We start from the raw sequence: 20133 nt of genomic DNA, 5'->3' as shown, positions 1-20133 counted from the left end.
ACAATAACAATTATATTACAACCTTAGCTGTTATAATAATACTTTAAATAGATGATTGACACATGGGTGAAGGCAAACTGAGTGACTTCACTGCTATGAGAGGCATTAAAATGACCTTAAACAGGAGAAAAATGTGAAGTATAATAAGAATAACCCCAAGCGTCAATGGTATGCACAAACTTTGCCAAATGCAGAGCCATGACAGTCTCTCTTTCGCAGTCCCTCACACTGGGTTGCATTTGTCTCTCTCTCTCTCTGTCTCTCTGTCTCTCTCTCTTTTTCAATAACATTTTAATAGCAGCTGCCATCTAATATACACCTCCTGCCACACATTGTATGGGAAACACACTAGAAAAAAGACCATAGCTAAAGTTTTATCGCCCATGACTTGTGTGGTCTTCTTTTGTGGGAAATCTAGAATAGACTTATGTATTACTTATGGTGATATATACGTCAGGGGTTTATTAATCTTCACAATACAAGTATTCTACAGCAAACACATAACAGAAGACTCAATAAACCTCTCATATTGAACACTGTTGGTTCATTTTTTAAAGGTAAAAACTATGTGGGGAAGAGCATTGTTGTTATGGTAAAAATAACAACGAATATGTGAGCATTATAATATTTAATTTCTGACTCTGAAGTAGGGCACTAGATGTATACTAATTCACAATTAAGCCCATAAGATAGCAGAGTAATTACAATGCATGTTTAATCCAGCATAAATATACGTTAATCCATGTTGAATATTATTTGTGCTTCACAGGCATAATTTAATACTTAATCAATTACATTTATGTTAATACTATGGAATAGATCGTGGAACAACAACAAATCCTACATCAAAACGCATTCTGGTAGCTAGATCCCAAAGTCCCTGTCGCAGGTTCACATCGCGCAGCAGAAAGACTTATTTGGTCACGGATAAAGTCAGACCTTCTCTTCGATGACATCATACATGTACAGTGCCCCCCCACCTCTGGACGGCAGCAGACCTCTCAACAGTCCTCCGAGCTGCCATAGTTTTTCCTATAGATTACGGCTCGACCCATCAAGGCGTTCCAGCGGAGCGCTGTATACAGTGAGCGATGGAAACCCTCTGTCTGTGTTAGAACGTAAACACCGCGGCAACCGACTCCACTCCACGCAGCCAGGAGGGGATTTGAGAGGAATTTGGATGTTGTTGAGTGGGGGGGGGGGGAGTGGGGAAGTGGTGGGGGGGGGGGGGGTGTCTGGCTGCCTGAAGGCCTGGCTGCCTCTAGCCCTATCACTCACCGGGTCTGCTTGGCAGGGACTCAGTAGACGGCTCTCTGATGATGGCGGACGTCAGGATCATCCAGCCAGGAGGCGGAGAGCTAGCAACGGGCTAGCAGCTAGCTGTAGCCCCGTAGCTAGGAGGAGATATGGAGCTAGCCTAACACGTGCATGATGCAGGCACGCCCACATACACGCACGCACAGGTACACGTACATACGCATACACACGTAAACATGCATGCACGCACATGCATACACACACTAGCCCAGTAAAGCAAATAACTACAACCATTATGAAATGAGGCTCACTGGGTGTGTGTGTGTGTGTGTGTGTGTGTGTGTGTGTGTGTGTGTGTGTGTGTGTGCGTGCCTCTGTGTGTGTGTGTGCATGTGTGTCAGTCTCTTGTAGTGTCAGAGAGTCTGAGACAGGTATGATCACACGCCCATATTTGGGAGTGTGTGACAGTGCTCCGACGTGGAGAGGAGACCAGAATGAAACACGAGCCAGCATCAAAGAGTCATACGTCCCTACTCTCTCCGCAGATAGAAGACATTGATTGTCTATTTCTGTCACTTCCTTCATGTGTGTCCTTATCCTGCGCGGTCCCTGGCTCCGGCTGGCGTTCCTCTCTCCAGTGTATACACTGTAACTGTAGCCGTGGGTAATCTGAGCAAACAAGGCTGACAGAGGCATCGCCATCATCAGATGCTGTTCAACATCCTCTCAGTGGATTATCTTGAGGATTACAGAGGAAAATCAATACCGTGTTTACCGCCGAACCCTACATGGAACAATCTACGAATGATCTCGATACGTCAAACTACACTTATATACATAAAGGCCATGTAGATATATATGAATTCTTATATTGAGAGATATATACTGGGTTCAAACCCTAATGTTTTTTAACGGCATGTAAAATAACATCCACTGTAATGTGCATTGGATCAAAGCATCTGCTCAAACAGTGCTTCCAAATTGTGGGTCGCGACCCAAAAGTGGGTTCCAGCCTGGGACCAAATGGGTCGTGCGGCGGCCATGATCTACATCCACACCAACAGATACACCAGCAAGGCTGCGGTCCACTCATTTGTATTTTATAGTATCTTGGGAGACATGAAAAATAATATACACTGATACACCGAGAATTTTATGGCTTTTTACGGCTCAAAACTTACTGTTTTGAGCCATAAAATTGTTGTTTACTGGGACGACATTTAATGACCTCCACAGGTGGGTCACGGTATGACAACAGGTGGGGACCCCTGTTCTAAATGTCTCTCTCTCTCTCTCTCTCTCTCTCTGTCTCTATCTCTATCTCTATTGCTCTCTCAATTCAATTCAATTCAATTCCAAAAACCTTTATTGGCATGGGAAACAAACCTTTACATAGCCAAAGCGGGTGAAACATGAGAAGAAAAAAGAAAGACAAAAGGAAATGAAGAAGCCAAAAGAAAATAAATTAGGTCAAAATATTAAAAGTTAAATACAAAATGTACATACATATCCTATAGTAGCATATTAAGTATATAAGTATTGAGTATATAAAATGTCCAGCATAAAATATCTCCTACAAACAGATAACTCTCTCTCTCTCTCTCTCTCTCTCTCTCTCTCTCTCTCTCTCTCTCTCTCTCTCTCTCTCTCTCTCCCTCCACAGCCCATGTTCTCGGTGGCCCCCAGCCTCGCCACCAACAGTGCGGCCGCGGCCGCGTTCAACCCCTACCTGGGCCCCATGTCCCCCGGCCTGATGCCTGGCGACATGCTGCCCAGCGGCCCCCTGCTGGTCACCAGTAACCACAACGTCCAGATGCCCGCCGCCGCCGCCGCCGCCGCTGCCGCCGCCCAGAAGCTCATGAGGACGGACAGACTGGAGGTGGGCACCTCTCTATCTCTCTCACTGGCTTCCTATCTCTCTCTCCCTATATCTCCACTAGCCTGGTCCTACCAGACTCTCGTACTTAATTTAATTTGCAGAGAGTCTGGCCACTCTCCATTGACAAACGTTAACTCACTTGAAGGCGGGTGTCTGTTGGAGTTTAAAACTATTGGATCTGCCCAGTGCACTCTGGATCTGCCATAACCAATCGCTGACGTTTGGTCTTCTGACTACAACTCAACTAGCGCATGACCTCAACGTCATTGTTCTCAGCCACTCCCTCTGTTCGCTGATTGGAAGGCCAAAAGATTTGCTGCAGAAAACCTGCGAATATACCGCAAAGTCAGACCTAGTACTGAAGGGAAATGAAAATTGAGCGGAAGTACGTAGGCGGGCGGAGCCAGGCTATCATCTCACTCCATCAATCTCTCTCCCTCTTTTTCTCTCTACCTCCCTCCCTCTGTATCTCTGTCAGTATATCTTTCTAGCTTCCTCTACCTCTCTCTATCTCCCTCTCCTCTCTCCCACTCTTCCAACCTCTTACACCCTTTCCCTCTCTCTCTCAGCCCCCCCCCCATTTCCCCCAAATCTCACTCACCAACCAACCCCCACTAACTCCCCCTATCTCTCTCACACACCAACTCTCTTTCTCTCACACCCATCTCTCTCTCTCAAACTCTCTCTCTCTCTCCACCTTTCTATCTCTCTCTCTCTCTCTCACCCCCCTTATCTCTCTCAACCCCCATCTCTCTCTCTCTCTCTCTCTCTCTCTCTCTCTCTCTCTCTCTCTCTCTCTCTCTCACTGCCCCCAAAAAACTCTCTCTCACTCTCTCACTGCCCCCAAAAAACTCTCTCTCAATCGCTCTCTCTAGCATGAAAACAAGCTAGAAATCATGAAAGCGTGTGCATAATTCAGACTGGTATCAGACAACTGATTAAAAGTTAAATGAACATGGAAGTGGTAAACACTGCATCCGATCAACATCCATTCCCCCACTATGTAAACAGATCGGGCAGATTCTAGACGGCTGGCTGTGCCCGTTTGAATATAAAAAAGGCCGGGATGGAAAAAGTACTTTCTGAGCCGTCTCTGCTTGTAGACTTTAATTAAGGATCCGCGTTGGCTCCTGTTACAATAGCTCCGTCTCATTAGCATAATATAACCATTATAACCCATACTGAGGCGCCGGGGCGACGGACACGTGTTAATGAGCGCGTCCTCGCCACCAGCACCGCCACCGCGTGTCGCCGGGGAGTCAGCGAGCGCTGCTGGCAAACCGCAGGCTGCACCGCCGCCTAGCTGGCACACACACACACCACACACACACACACACACACACACACACACACGCCGCTCACTCTGCCTCTCCCCTCTGACGGGACCGGCCGCCACTTCCTGCGTTTATTCATCAAATCCATCCCCGGTTTTCAATCCGCGGAGCTCGACTCCTGCTGCTGTAGCTGTGTTCCCAGATCATCCTTAATTGGACAGTAAATCAATCTCATCCGTTCTACTGCTCCCCCCACCACCCCCCACCCCCCCACACCACCCCCGCCCCGCCCACCCACCCTACCCCCAGAAAACACTTGTGGAAGAATAATGGAGAAATCGTTGGAGGGGATGGTGTGATTCAAGCAGGAGGGGGCGAGGGGAGGGAGGGAGGGGGCAGCGACTGCGTTTGCCTCCCTGCGTCGGCGTCGACGTTGATGAAGTTTCACGGTTAGCTCACTCGGTAATCCCATGCTAAACGTCCGCCACGAGTGATCATTGTGAGTCACGTGACCAGACACAGCGTCCATGTCGGATCAATGCTGACGGTCACCTTCCAACTCCACCGCCACCAAAGCGCGGCCGTAACAGAACGCCACGCAGGCCCGCTGGGGTGTCCCTTTTGAAGCCGTCGTAATGTTATTCACTGGGTTCTTTTTTCGGGCTGTTTTATCGGACGAGCGCGTGAGTCCGTGTGTGTGTGTGTGTGTGCATGTGCGGGTGTGTGCGTGTGCGCGTGTGTGCGTGTGTGTGCCTGCAGCGCGTGTCTGATCGCCGTCTAGCCTCATTTGCCGGGAAATAGGTTTGCTAAAAATATGACACCGGAGAAAAGGGACAGCGGGTTTATTTCGGTATCAATCACGTGCGCGTCCTTCAAAATACGCTCAAATTGAAAGAGAAAATCTCCAGACAACAGAGGAGGACGAGCGGCCCTCCCGAGGTGGAGTGTGGGTGGAAGCGGCCGGTCGTTTAGCGCTTTGTTTTGACGTTCTGAGAGGCGCGCGCACACTCTCATTAAGCGCCGACATCCTTCCTCTCAAACGTGCGGATACTGCGGCATTTCAGCGTTGCGGCGTGAGGTGAGGTGATGTCTCACCTACCTGAAACCATGGTGATGTACGTGACCCACGGGGAGGGGAGGGGGGTGGGTGGGTGGGGGGGAGGGGGGGGGAAGGTTGGACGGTAACCATGGGGACGCAAACAGGATTAGCAAGGGCTTTTATTTGTTTGGCCAAACAAGCACTTTGTGTGGGTTACGTCTGTCCCCTCGTATGCATGATTAAGCACTGGAAGAAACTGAGACAAAAACACTCTCAGTGCTAAACCCCGAGCCGGCCCCCACCTGGCTCAGGACAGAAGCAGACCTCTCCTTCATACACACACACTCTCTCAGTCTCTCTCTCCCTCTCTCTCTCTCTCTCTCTCTCTCTCAGTCTCTCTCTCACTCTCTCTCTCACTCTCTCTCCCTCTCCCTCTCTCTCTCTCTCTCTCTCTCTCTCTCTCTCTCTCTCTCTCTCTCGCTTTCTCTCCCTTTGATTCCCATCATTCTCCATCTACTCCACACCTTGTTCTTCAACCTCTCTTTATCCATCTCCCTCTCTCCATCTCTCTCTCTCTCTCTCTCCCTCCCTCCCTCCCCTACCCACCCATACAACATCTGCCTGACAACAAGGCAGCCTTCTTTTTAAAATAAGACCAGCAGTCGTAACGCTGGCGGCGGTGGCTAGTGTGTGTGCGTGTGTGTTTTGCGCACGTGCGCGCGTGTGTGTGTGTGTGTGTGTGTGTGAGTGCGTGTGTGTGTGTGTGTGTGTGTGTGTGTGTGTGTGTGTGTGTGTGTGTGTGTGTGTGTGTGTGTGAAAAGGAGACAGAGAGAGCAAGAGAAAAAACAAGCGAAAGACAGTGAGAGAGAGAATCAATATGTATATTATATGTAATTATGTGTTGTTTTGCCTATTGCTTTGGCAATAGTCTTTCATCATTCATGTCAATAAAGCAAATTGAATTGAGTTAAGAGAGCGAGAGAGAGATAGAGATAGGGAGAGATAGAGGCAAGTCCTTAAAAAGGTGTGAGTGAGAGAGCAGAGAGAGAGAGAGAGAGAGAGAGCGAGAGAGAGAGAGAGAGTAAGTGACCGAGAGAAACAGAGAGAGAGAGAGAGAGAGAGAGAGAGAGAGAGAGAGAGAGAGAGGGAGAGAGAGAGAGAGAAAGAGAGTTACGGCACGTCCTTAAAATAAAAAGGAGTGTGTGTGTGTGTGTGTGTGTGTGTGTGTGTGTGTGTGTGTGTGTGTGTGTGATAGAGAGAGGGAGAGAAAGAGAGAGAGAGAGAGAGAGAGAGAGAGAGAAAGAGAGAGAGAGAGAGAGGAGAGAGAGAGAGTGTGAGTCTTGGCTCATCACTCATACAAACAGGGTCTGGTGTGTGATGAGATGTCTTGACATCCCACAGGAGAGCTGTGGAGGTTAACAACACCAGTGGCCTTTACTCTGCCAGACCGTTCCACCATAACTCATTTCCTTCCAGACAGACAAGACCCTTTTTTATTTTTTGTCCAAAAATGGACTCATATATCGATATAAAAAGCACCATGGAATTACTCTCATTTGGACAGAATAGCACCTAGGATGCATTTATTTCAGACTTTTCCGTGAACTCGATTCACAGAGCTCTCAAGGTGGTGTGGCGCCCTTAAAGCATTGCAATTCAATTCTGGAAAACGCTGTCTCATGAGATATGACACACACTCGCGCGTGCGTGCGTGCATACGCAGGCACACCTGCCTAGGTCGGTGTCAGGGTAATTACGTCCGTTACAGCCCCTCTTCAAAGTAACGAGCTCGGTATTTCCCGAGCGTCTTATTGCGCCTCTGGAAGACGGCGGCAGCAACATCCTGGGGAGAAGCTGCCCTCTACTGGATATGTTTGGAATCGCACCCCATAACAAGTCATTAAGAAAATGATTATGTTTATTATGGTAAATTCTCCCTGAATAATGAGTCTGTAAGCACTCGCGGACGCTGGAGTCCATTGATCAATGAACAGTAATAGCACCGCCTGTCCGTGTGATTGGTTAACTGCGTCCGCTGAAGGGATTCTTCCAGAATAACCTGGCTGGATTGATTACCTCATCAATGTCTACATTTTTACAGGTTATTTCCTCCGTGACCTTTTGTACCGCTCCGTTAGACTGCCCCACATATTATGTGTGTATCGGTTTGCACCTGTACGTGTGTATGTGCATGTGTGTGTGCTTGTTTGTACACCACCAGATCGTGAGCCTGTGTGTGTGTGTGTGTGTGTGTGTGTGTGTGTGTGTTTGTGTTTGCGTCTTTCTGTAATGTGTGTGTAACTGTTTGCGTGTGTGTATGCGAGCGTGCGTTTCATTATGGATATCTGAGTTTGTGTGTGTGTGTATGTTGATTATGTGTATATCTGAGTGTGTGTGTATGTATGTGTATGTTTCCTCATGTATATCTGAGTGTGTGTGTGTGTGTGAGTGTGAGTGTGTGTTTGCACCATGCTCTAAACCCCTGTGTGTGTGTGTGTGTGTGTGTGTGTGTGTGTGTGTGTGTGTGTGTGTGTGTCCGTGCACCCAGGTGTGCCGGGAGTACCAGCGGGGCAACTGCACTCGCGGGGAGAACGACTGCCGCTTCGCCCACCCCTCCGACAGCACCATGATCGACACCAACGACAACACGGTCACCGTGTGCATGGACTACATCAAGGGCCGCTGCACCCGGGAGAAGTGCAAGTACTTCCACCCGCCCGCCCACCTGCAGGCCAAGATCAAGGCGGCCCAGCACCAGGTCAACCAGGCCGCCGCCGCCGCCGCCATGGTAGGACCCTCCGGGACCCCCACCCCCTCCCCCCCCCGCCACCATGGAGACCAACGCAGAGGTCCCCTCCAGACCCGCCGCGCCACGTCCCCGACGACTTCGGTTTAGTTTGAGATCTGGGTCTTACTCCGATCTGGGTCTTACCCCAGGGTCTTACCCTGATCTGGGTCTTACCCCAGGGTCTTACCCTGATCTGGGTCTTACTCCGATCTGGGTCTTACCCCAGGGTCTTACCCTGATCTGGGTCTTACCCCAGGGTCTTACCCTGATCTGGGTTTTACCCCCTTATCCTTAGGCAGAGGTTCCACCTGGTGGTTTGGTGTGGCTTTAGTCCCGGGTCAGACCTCACTGCGGGCCGCACCCCCTCCGGACCCTGACCCTAACCCTAACGCCAGCTGGGTGGTTCTGTCTGTAGCTGGTCACACCTGACAGTTGATGTATCCTGCCGGGATCGGATGGCAAACAAGCGCATTGAAACGACGAGTCTCACTGAGCCTTCGTAATTAGTCTCATGTTGAGTCTGCTCTTGCTCGTCTTGTCTTGTCTTGTCAGATCTTCCTTAATCGCTTTGAAACATACTGTACCTTTGGCAGAAAAGCTAGAGCTAGACAGCTTTAAAAAGGTGGAAAAGGTTTTAGACCATTACTCTGCTGAACAGGTCCATTTGGGAGGATGACCACAAAAGCAGAGACCATCTGGTCAGGCCTCTATTTCATCATGAATTACATGGTTTCAACACTGCAAATGGCATGCTAGATTAAAGGTTGTGTGAGTCTGAGGGGAGGAATATGTGAGTTATTCCTCGGTAGCATCGCCTCATCGACTTAAGTCAGCCCCTGTTGCCAATTTCCTGCCCACAGAGACGCCAAAGTTCCGTATTTTTCCATTTGTCTTTTTATCTTCTTAGATGTCTTCACAGATTGCAGCTTGTCTTTTCCGTTTTCTCCATATCTCCCCCAGGCATCTTTTAATAAGTCTTAGTGTAGAGCAGTTGTTCAAACACAGGCCTTTTCATTTATTTGATACCCTCACCACATCTTCTGAGCTTCGCTTCTTCTGGTCCCCCCTGACCCTACCCAGAATGCATCACTGAGCCCTCAGCTCCTCTCTTCCACCTGCTGTTTATTCTGAAATGAGCTCGATAGTTTTCTAAGTCTGTGTTTTGATTAGTATGTATTTATTAATACCATGGCTCAAACCCTCTGTGGTTAAGCAACATATTCCTAATTAACTTTCAGAGCAATTATCAATATGACTAAACATATCCAAAGAGCCATAATGACTTGCAGTGATCCTACAACCATTGACGCCCAAGTCTTACATTTGTTGTGTATTGCACTCCAATGATTTTGTTTTATTTGTTTTGTTTTGTTTTGTTGTTTGTTTTGTTTTCCTCACCAACCCAAACTGTGCTGCTGCCCCATGATGCACCTGTCCTCACCTCTTTATGCTAACGTGCGCTCACATTGACGTCATTTGCACGCTGCCTGCTTATTACGACTGAGTCGGCTGTCCATACACTGAAGCGACCCCTGGACACGACCTTTGACCTGGTATTATGACCTTGCAGCTTTACGCTCGGCATGTAGCTCTGTTACACTAAAAGTCCATCGTAGTTGTGAGCCGTTGTAGAGGTTACGATGTCAACTCAAGTAAGTGTGTTGAAGAACTGATTCAAATAGACTAATAATTAATTACCAACTAATTACCAAATTGAAAGGGACATGGCACTTGTTCGTGCCAAACAAGAAATCCCTACGGCGACGATCCATCTCTGTTTACTATTTAATGACGTTGTATTCACTGTGACTTTGACTCTGTTGTCAGTTAATCACCTCAAGTAGATAGAATGATTGAGACGGCTAGAATGACAATGATCTCTTGTGAATTATCAGCCTGTTATCCTGCTGCATGATCACCACCCCCTTTCACTCTTCATGGAGAGCTGCCATGACTACTGCTATTTATATGGAGCTTGCAGTGCAGCGTACTCTAAGAACATCCCATTATCCATGGTTAAATAGCCACCGTCCCTATTTCATTGTGCATTGTGTTGATTGTTATTTATTTTTTCTTTGTACGTTTCCGAAATCACGTACTCTGTGTTACTTAACGATGTATTGTAATTTTATTTATCCCTAGATAGCTAGCCCCTCAGCTAGTGTCACTGTCAGCTAGCATCACAGTCCTATACCTAGCTAAATTGGCCGTCAAGCTAGCATCACTGTGAGCTAGCATCACTGTCCAACTTTTCTATAACTGGCTTTGTTTGCCATCAACTAGCATCTGTGTCCCGTTAACTAGCATAACTCTCAGCCTGCATCCCTGTCATTTGACCAGCATCACTGTCAGCTAGCATCATTGTCCTGCAACTAGCATAATTTCCGTCTCAGAGAGGTGTATGAAACCACTGCTTGCTTTATTTGATCTATTAGCATCTTTGAATTTCAAGACGGCTACTTTACCTACTAACTGAATTCTCTGCTCTCTCTGTCGTGGAACGTCACCCACCCGCCACCGCCATCTTTGTTTGGTTCCCCCACCACTCCCATCCCTTTATTTTGGTGTTGTCCCCTCACCAGGGGCTCCCTCCCGCCTTGCCACCGTTACCAAAGAGACCCACCATGGAGAAAGCCAACGGTGCCACCACCATGTTCAACGCTGGCATGTTCCAGTACCAACAGGCGCTGGCCAACATGCAGTTCCAGCAGCAGACCGCCTTCATACCGTCAGGTGAGGACGTAATGCCGTCTTCAAAACGTGGTTCGGAAGCTCTTCCGTGTCTTTACGTAAACCTTCCCTTCTTCCGAAATAAGAGTGTTCAGGAAACGCCCCTCAGAAGTTCGTAGGCTATGACATGAAACCGGAAAAACTGATAGTTCTTGAGACTAGACTTCATAACAACAGCTTCTTTGCTGAATCAGATGAATCAGTTATTAGAACTGCTTGCGATGGTTGAACATGAGCGAGAATTTATCAGGTGATGTTTGTAATTGTAAGCCATCATGTATCGTAATACAAATGTTAGAATGAGTGCTAAGTTTGCCTCTTAGTGCTTGCTGCAAGTTCACTTTAGTCTATCAATGTGATGACAGTGAAATGGGAAGCCATTGTTGTGACGTGAACTCAGAGGACTCGGGTAGCTTTACTTCTGCACGAAACTCTGAGTAACTCCGACCCAACAGAGTGTGCAAAGCACTTTCCTCCGAGCTTAAGGTCCAAACCTCCGAAACTCCCGGAAACTCAGAGTGTTTTGAAGGCAGCATTAGCCTGCCACGTAGGATATGCCACCATGCTAGTGTTAGCCTGCCACACAGGATATGACACCATGCTAGTGTTAGCCTGCCACGTAGGATATGACACCATGCTAGTGTTAGCCTGCCATGCAGGATATGATACCATGCTAGTGTTAGCCTGCCACGTAGGATATGATACCATGCTAGTGTTAGCCTGCCACGTAGGATATGACACCATGCTAGTGTTAGCCTGCCATGCAGGATATGATACCATGCTAGTGTTAGCCTGCCACGTAGGATATGACACCATGCTAGTGTTAGCCTGCCATGTAGGATATGATACCATGCTAGTGTTAGCCTGCCATGCAGGATATGATACCATGCTGGCACTGGCACACATTCTGGAACTGCTTGCATTGCTTCCACCACATCAAGGGTCAGGTTGTTTTTGTTTTTTAAAAGAGGGAGTGAAGAAGAAGAATAACTCCAGAAACAATAGCAAAAGTACACTTGCAATAGACCGGTGGAAGCATCTAGGCTTTGATAAGGTTTGCCATTGTATGTGTGCTGTTCTCTCTTTCCCACTCAGGTAAAGCATCGACTTCACACACACACAAACACACACAAACACACACACACACAGGTCTCGTATTGTTAGATGGGGTGAGCTCTGTCCTCTGCTCATCGCATGAGTCCCATACTTCCCCTGTGACAGCCTAAGTATAGACTGCCATCGATCCCCTGCTGTGAGTGGTTCTGATACTCAAATCTTTCACGCCCCACAATTGGACTGTCAGGTCACTGCAAAGTACAGAGCACGAGCTAAAGGCAGGTCATCTGTAACGACCATGGGCGAACAACCATTACATCCGTAATACACACAATGGGAACATAAGTGACTCTGTCAGAGAGAGAGAGAGAGAGAGAGAAAGATGCAGACCTTTGAGGTCCGTAGATAACTTTTTGTACCGAATCGTTTTCCTCACTATCCCAATGTGCTGTACATTTTAGCGTTATCTTCTAACATCCCTTGGAATGATGTGTAGATTTCAACCACGTTTTGACCGCATAATGGCACACCCACTGCAGATGTTCACCTAATTATGTTTGCTATACATCACAATCCTGTGGTACTGGCCTTCTGTCCATGGAGATATGACTTTTGATGATGATGACATACGACACGCCCATATGAGTTACAACATGACACGTTTGGTGACATTTGATCTCCCTGTCTTCCTTTTCCTCCCACTACCTTCATGATGGCCAGGCTCAATATTGTGCATGGGACCTGCCACCAGCGTGGGTAGGTACCATCTTTCCTAACTGTGTATCTGTACTAGTCCAATCAAGTTACTGTTCTTCACAGCCCGCTGCAGAAGCACTTTTGCTTATTATTATTTTTTTGCTCACAACAAATGGTATCCTATCAACCCATCAACCAGACCAAACCAGACATGGGTCATTTAAAGTGACACCATTAGACTGACATCTTTGTCTGGCCTCTCAGTGCTACATTAGCATACAGACGCGACTTGCACCGCATGCTCATTTTTAGTCCTACTCTCAGCCCTCACCACACAATCCCCTTCACACAACCCTTTTTCAAAAGCAATCAATGCATGTAATATAAACATCAGGGTTTGTTATTTGTCTCACTATCATTACTGTTATCGTCACATTACTTATTCATTGCATTGCATTACTTATTGAATTGCATTCAACATTTAGGTCAGCTTGTTATGAATAAATGAGTATCAATGATCATATGAAATAATACATTAAGACATTTTCTGTATATATGATTTTTTACTGTAACTTTCTCATGTTTATTAGCTTGTTGACAAGCCTAAACATGAAGAGGACCAAAAATATCTTTGTTCAACTTCTACTTTGTGTTCTTTCTTTAAGTTCCCATGATGCACGGCGGTAACCAGGCCGTGTCTGCAGCCACCACATCTGCCACAAGTGTTCCCTTCGGAACCGCCTCAGCCAATCAGGTTCGCTCTCTCACTGCCACCGCACTGCTGTCAAACCAACTGACCTTTGAATGTATTTTTTTATTGACTTTCTTGGCCGTCCTGGCCCTAAAATGAAAACCTTTCAGATACTTTCAGGTACAAAGTAGTAAAAGTATTTTGCCGCATTCAAACTTGAATGCGGCAAAAAATACTTCATTCTGTATATTCTTTTGCTCCTCTCAATGTCTCAATCGATCTGCATGCCCTTATTTTTAGCTCTACTTCTCTTGTCTTTTGTGCCCCAACTCTTTCGTTCACACACTCACCCTTCCTCTCCCTTTGTGTTTCCCTTTTCTCCCACACTTTCTCGTGTGCAGATTCCGATAATATCTGCAGAACATCTGACCAGCCACAAGTACATGACCCAGATGTAGGAGTCCCAATCACAACAGTACGTACCCTACCTCCTTCATAACATCGGACATTATTAGAACCAGTGACCTACATACTATAATATGATAGTCATATGAAGTACCAATATAAATCTAAATAGAATGTTTTACGTAGAAGCCAAAATGACAATGAATGATCTGATCAGCCTCAATGTTGATAAATTGCAAAGAGTATGCTTTCCACGGAGCAACTTTAGTCATTGCCCTAGCACTGTATACTGTATATATTTTCCTGTAAACCTCTCTCATATACTTCTCTCCAGATTAAACTGCGACATGTCAGTGTTAAGTCCAACAATAATAATCACTCTTCATACCTCGGACATCAAGAAGCAAAAACAAGAACGACATTTTACCCGGAGTGGAAACAGTACCTGCATGTTTAAGAGAGGTGGCCTGGTTTGCTGTTTCGGGTTCTTTTTCTTCATGTATATTCCACGCACTCAACGAAAAAAAACTACTACAAAACGGAAAAGACTACCATTCACACTGAAGTCTGCCTTTCGAAAGACGTAGAGGCAACTTGTTTGTTTAATCACCGGACACACTTTGAATGTCAACATGGGTCGAACGTGTGGTGTACTGGTCGATGCGACTAGTTTGGTACGTTCAGAGACCGAGAATTAAAGAGGTTTTTTTTTTTTTATGTTTTCTTCTTCTCTATTTTGGGTTTGTTTGGTACCCTTAAAGTGTTTATTTGTTTACATGAAGGCGGACCTTTCATTTAGTTTGAAGTTTTAAGAAAGGGTCAGAAGGGAGGGAGCAATACGTGAAAGACGAATGCATGCATGCACAGTGGTAACTTGATTTTGTAGCGTATCTTTCTATCTCTGAAGCACATGTATTAGATGCTGCAGTTGTCCCTGTAATGTGCTACACATCTCAGAATCAGGGGTCGTGGTTAAGCAGAATAATGCAGCGTTCAAAACAAGAGAAAATTACCCTTTAATGAGTCTGGAGGGGCACTACAATGAGTACGCTGACCCCGGATCCTATTGAAAAGCTGTTTCTTTGTTTCTGTCTTGTTTTGTAATCCTACAACGACCCTGGTTTTGGATGTCTAGTTAGAATCAGCAAAGGAAGCTGCTCTGACATCGGTCTCTTCATAAGTAAAACATAATGAGTCTCTGGACTTCACAAAGACTAGCTGGGTGAATTTAAAGGGACAACAGAGTCTGTAGTCCCCTGATTTGTATAACGGTGAAACTCTAACAAAGTGTCTGAAATAAAAAGCTTTGTGAAAATCAATGAGGCACTCGATAGGAAACAACAACCGCAGAAGATGAAATAATAATCATGGTTCAAATGCGATGACTTTATGAATTGTTATTCATCGTGTGTGTTCTATCTATATTTAAGGTGGATTGTTAGGTATAGTCCTTGCGGTGTGTGTATCGTTTGACATATTTAAGAGACCTTGTTTCTTATGGGTCTCCTTGGGAGTGTTTTCTGATGAACAGCCAAAGTCATGTTTTTTGTCTCATTTCATTTGAGATGTTTTTGGGAGGATAAGTTAAAAAAAACCAAGTGAGGCAAATTAGTATTGGGTGTTGATGAGATTTTTTTTGATACACAAAATAGATTTTTTCCTTTTGTTTTGTTTTTGGATTTGTTTCTATTCTGGGTGTTTGGCGGTCATGCTAAATGAGTCAACAGCGAGGGAATTTCGAACTATTTCATGACGATTGTATCATCCAAAGCCTTAGAATGCACCATTCAGCACAATGCCACATGTCATTTTAAACCATCCAGTTGCCTAATTCACAACATATAAACATATACACGCATACAGACACACACACACACACACACACACACACATACACACACACACACACACACACACACACAGTACTATGTAATCGTTAATCATTTTTTTCTATTTTGTGGTTTTTACTTTGTTTGACTTTGATTTGTTTGGGTTTGTGGTTAGGTTCTGTTGAGTTTCGGTCGGTTTAATGTTATCTTTCTTAAATTAGATATAAGGCAATGTGGTTATGTGTTCATCATGCACAGGTTTTCTAATATTCCATGTATTGTCAGTTTAAGTATGATTACGATTGTGAACTCTGTATTTTCTACGTTATTTGAAAAGTATGCATATTGTTCATTATTTTCTGGTCTGTTCTGGTCTGAGTTCTTTCAACAAAGATGTTTTATATAAGTATGTTAAAATGAGGAAAAAATAAGAAGAGAGTGGCTTAATTGCGATCTTTGCAACAATCGCCAATAAGTGAGTAATATTTTATGATCGTATGGTTTGTAACTAGTCATGCTAGAAGAAAATAATATAAAAAAAACTGGTTCTTAGATGTTTAGAGTTTAAAGATGTTATTTTCTACTGTATCCATTTCAAAAGGTAAATATTGTTTGAATATTTTTACTCTCCCTGGAAGTTGGGCCATGTTGGAAAACAAGCTGCATATTTGATCACTTTTAAGAGACGTTGTTGACGGGGTCATGTGACTATAGAGAGCGAACACGGATCTCTTACTAAGCAAACCTCAAACAAACGAGGAGGGGGCGACAAGAGGCGGTGGGTGACAGTTGACTTTTTTGCACTTCTGTACATAGTCAAAAAAGAGAGAATCATGTATATTGAGATCTTATTTTGAATAAAAAAATAATGTCTATATCGACAAGGAATTTTGCTAGGATAACTAAAAAAAAAATCTTATGAAAAGGCTGAACAAAAAACTGCTTTGCTTAAAAGGGCCCTGAGTTCTCACTCTCTGACTCCTTCGTTGAGAGAAGGCAACGTGTTGCTCTCTTTTTGTTGTCAACAGCTTGTAGTTTGCCAGGTAACCCCTCTGGAGGAGGCCTTCACGAGCCTCCAGTGCAAAGGGCCTGTCTGGGCCAATCTGGTCCCCTAGCCTGCCTAGCGACAGGCCTGGGCGTCATGGCCACGCCCATGCCAGGCCCAACCAATCACAACAAGTCATTTTTTCTTTTCCTTAGTCAGTTAAGGAATTGCATGTTCAAGGAAATTACATTTACCTATTTAAAAAAACAAAAAAAAAGATCACAAGAGTAATATTGAATAAGAAAAAAAAACATGTAACACAATAGGAAGTATTTACAGTATCCAATATTCTATTAATGTAATGAATGAAACTATGAAAAACATATAAAAATAGAATAGTAGTTCATTTTAAAAAAATCTTAAAAAGTATTCCTAAGAATATACTCACAGACGTTCACCACTTGGAGAGTTAAAATACATACAACACAAACACCATAGCTAAGTATGTTCTTTAAGTTTGTAAGCTGTGCTTTTAGTAGATGAAATTGACTCAATATGATTGCCATTAGGCGGAATTATGGAAAAAACAATCTTTTGGGGAGGATTTCAGTATTGCTTTCATGATTTAATGTGCAACTCGTTACTTTGAAAATGTCGTCCTGACCAGCGCGTCACCTTTCATCTTCTACAAGCACGCATGCTTAAGTTTATTGTATGATGTAAAACTGAAGTTTTGGTTTGTTTTTCTCTGCTCGTAGTGCTAATAAGATGTATTTTGTCTGCGCCCGCATTTTAGTTCTCCGCTTGTTTTACTGTTCCAGGCCCCTTGAAGGGATCAGTCATGTGTTCGCATGATGGTCACCTCCTCTCAACAGCGCCCCCTAGTGGACACTGTTGAAACTGCTGAAAGCCACAGACTAAAGCCATAAAATATAGTAACTCATATGAATGAAATATTGTACAGATTGACTGGGAAGGAAGGAAAAAAGGGTAAAAAATGGTTGAAGAGTAGTTTTTAATGACAATCTTTTCATGGGGCCTGGAGTGCTATATTTGATTCTTGCTGTTATGAATTTGAAAAAAAAATTATAAAAATAAAAATACAACAAATGAACAGAGTAAACAATGCGTGCCATATCATTTTTTACATATAGTATAACATTGTCTGCTTAGGTTGAGGTTGTTGGTTTGATGGCCACTACAGGACTGTCCACAAGCAAACATCACATTAGTTAAGTTTGTATGGTCTGCTAAACAAAATAAAAAAACAATAAATCAACGAATATGCTACACAGGTTAAAATAAAATCGTCCCTAATTCTAACACATATCAACATAATGGTTACTCTACACAAAACAAGTAGATTGTTAAAACAGAACCTGTTCCTGCATAAATAATAATAAAACAGAAAGATTCAAGATTCAAGAAGCTTTATTTATCCCGAGGGAAATTTCTGTTGCCATATAAAAGTGGAGAAGTAATACAAGAAAATAAAACAAGTAACAAAATGCAACAAAGTGCAAAGCACAATAGGATAAGAAGCACAATAGGATAAGACAAACATAAAATAAACAGCAACTAAATGCAACAGTGCCAAAAAATGACAGTTAACGTAGGTATATATAATATACAACAATGCGCAAGTTTGCTGCATGAGTTGAAATAAATAAGTAGGCCTACAACTAGCAATTGTATAAAGTATAAAGACAAATATATAATACATATGCACATTACAACTTTTCTGGCAGTATCAAGTCTAGTATATGCATATATTTACAAATAATTTCCTCCTTCCTCGCTTTATCTTGACAGTCACACACTGAATGTTTGCTCCGCAACAGGCCTACAGACACATGTCTCGTTTCACCACAAGGGGCGCTGTAGTGCTGAGGAATTCAAAACACTTCAGAATTCACTGTTCAATACTTTTTAATGTATTGAACAGTCTGATGTATGTCACATTAATGAATGTGCATGCAAATATCAATGAAGAATTCAATGTTAATATTAAAATATTAATCATTATGTGCTTATTACCTATGGTAATATTTCTACCATCGTACCTCAGTAATAAAAGAGGCAAAGGGCATATTTAAAAAATAGGTGCACAGTTAAACACTGCAGAGTGCTCAACACTTTTAGGGAGAATTGTTCCGTTGCCTGATGTGCATCACACAATCTAGCCAGTAGATGGAAGCATTTATTTGTGGTAAAAGTCAACCTAAAATTCCCTGCACTGCCCAGTGTTTATGGGTGCCGAAGTGGCCATTTAAAGGACTATGGATACTTATATAAATAAATAAAGACAATAACAGACAAAATGATTTCCAGAAATGCCATTAGCTGATCTGTCAGGCAGTATGTCATTAGTCTTTTCCTAATTAGCATCCCACTCCTCCTTCTTTAAATCTGCACTCTGTCTTGATTCCACCCTTCATCGTCATCCTCAGCATCTCTGTTCTGACCATCTCTGTCTGTCTGTCTCTCTCTCTCTGTGTCTCTCTCTCTCTCTCTCTCTCTCTCTCTCTCTCTCTCTCTCTCTCTCTATCTCTGTCTCTCTCTGTCTCTGTCTCTGTCTCTCCTATCTCCCTCTCTCTGCCTATATCACAGATTTTATGATTATGTTTGAGTTCAATCTGTTTCTTTGTTTCTGCGGCTCTGATCCAATCACGGTGGCTCCCGTGTGTCCCCTCCTCCCCGGGTGTGATGGGCCGCTCCACTGTCACGGTGACTTTCACTCATCAGCCGTCTCCCAGCATGCACCCTGCTCCTCAATTAGAACCACCCTCTGCCCGGACCTGGGAAACGACACAACAGGATGAAGACGATGTCATACTGAGGATAATGAGGGAGTGAGTCAGCTAGTTTGTGACTGATTGACTGACTGACTGACTGACTGACTGAGGGACTGACTGACTGACTGACTGACTGACTGAGGGACTGACTGACTGACTGACCGACTGACTGACTGAGTGACTCAATGTGTTATTTGGAGTGTTATTTGAGTCAGCAATTGGCTGCTTTACGTTGCTTCCCTGTCGTCATGGTGTTAAACCAGCCAATAGCACGCCAGGGGGAAAAGCCAGCTTGATGATTGGCTCCAGTAAAAGCGGATCGGAAACAGGAGGAGAAGAGTATTGCTGCTCTCCAGCCCCTGCTGCAGGGCGAATTCAAATCGCCGGCAGATAACAGCCCCATCATAATCACTGGCAGACCACATGCTAACTGTATGTGGTCTGTGGTCTGCCACATAGGGTGAGCCAAAAACACACTGGGACTCAAATAGCAAATAAAGTGAATAGCAATAAATAAACACACACAAAAAGCCCCTCAGATACATTTGTTAGGAAGCCAATGGCTGAAGGGATACAGACGGCCTGTGTCTGTGAGAGACACACACCTTCTGATCTGCTTACCTGGAACCCACCCTACAAGAGGGGCCTGCAGTGTCACTGTGTGTGTGTATGTGTAGGTGTAAGTGTATGCGTGGGTGTGTATGTGTAT

At 44.6% G+C, this 20133-nt stretch overlaps 1 protein-coding gene across 2 annotated transcripts in view; it reads left to right on the top strand.

The window, feature by feature from the left end:
- The window catches only part of LOC311342235 (muscleblind-like protein 1), a 19397-nt gene extending 1659 nt beyond the window's left edge, over positions 1 to 17738 (top strand). Inside the window, exons 2-8 of one of the 2 annotated variants that reach the window (XM_084467064.1) lie at positions 2921 to 3136; positions 7998 to 8237; positions 10853 to 10970; positions 12744 to 12779; positions 13385 to 13473; positions 13812 to 13885; positions 14150 to 17738. In XM_084467064.1, coding sequence (XP_084323190.1) covers positions 2921 to 3136; positions 7998 to 8237; positions 10853 to 10970; positions 12744 to 12779; positions 13385 to 13473; positions 13812 to 13868 — 756 coding nt within the window. In that variant the 3' untranslated portion in view covers positions 13869 to 13885; positions 14150 to 17738. Of the gene's footprint in view, positions 1 to 2920; positions 3137 to 7997; positions 8238 to 10819; positions 10971 to 12743; positions 12780 to 13384; positions 13474 to 13811; positions 13886 to 14149 lie in introns of both variants that reach the window. The other variant, XM_084467063.1, reaches the window with a different exon arrangement.
- Positions 17739 to 20133: the final 2395 nt, after the last annotated feature.

This window comes from Micromesistius poutassou (assembly GCF_964030765.1).
Source record: "Micromesistius poutassou genome assembly, chromosome: 4".
NCBI lineage: Eukaryota > Metazoa > Chordata > Actinopteri > Gadiformes > Gadidae > Micromesistius > Micromesistius poutassou.
Note: the sequence above shows the minus strand (reverse complement) of the source record. Positions and strands in the feature narration are given on the sequence as shown.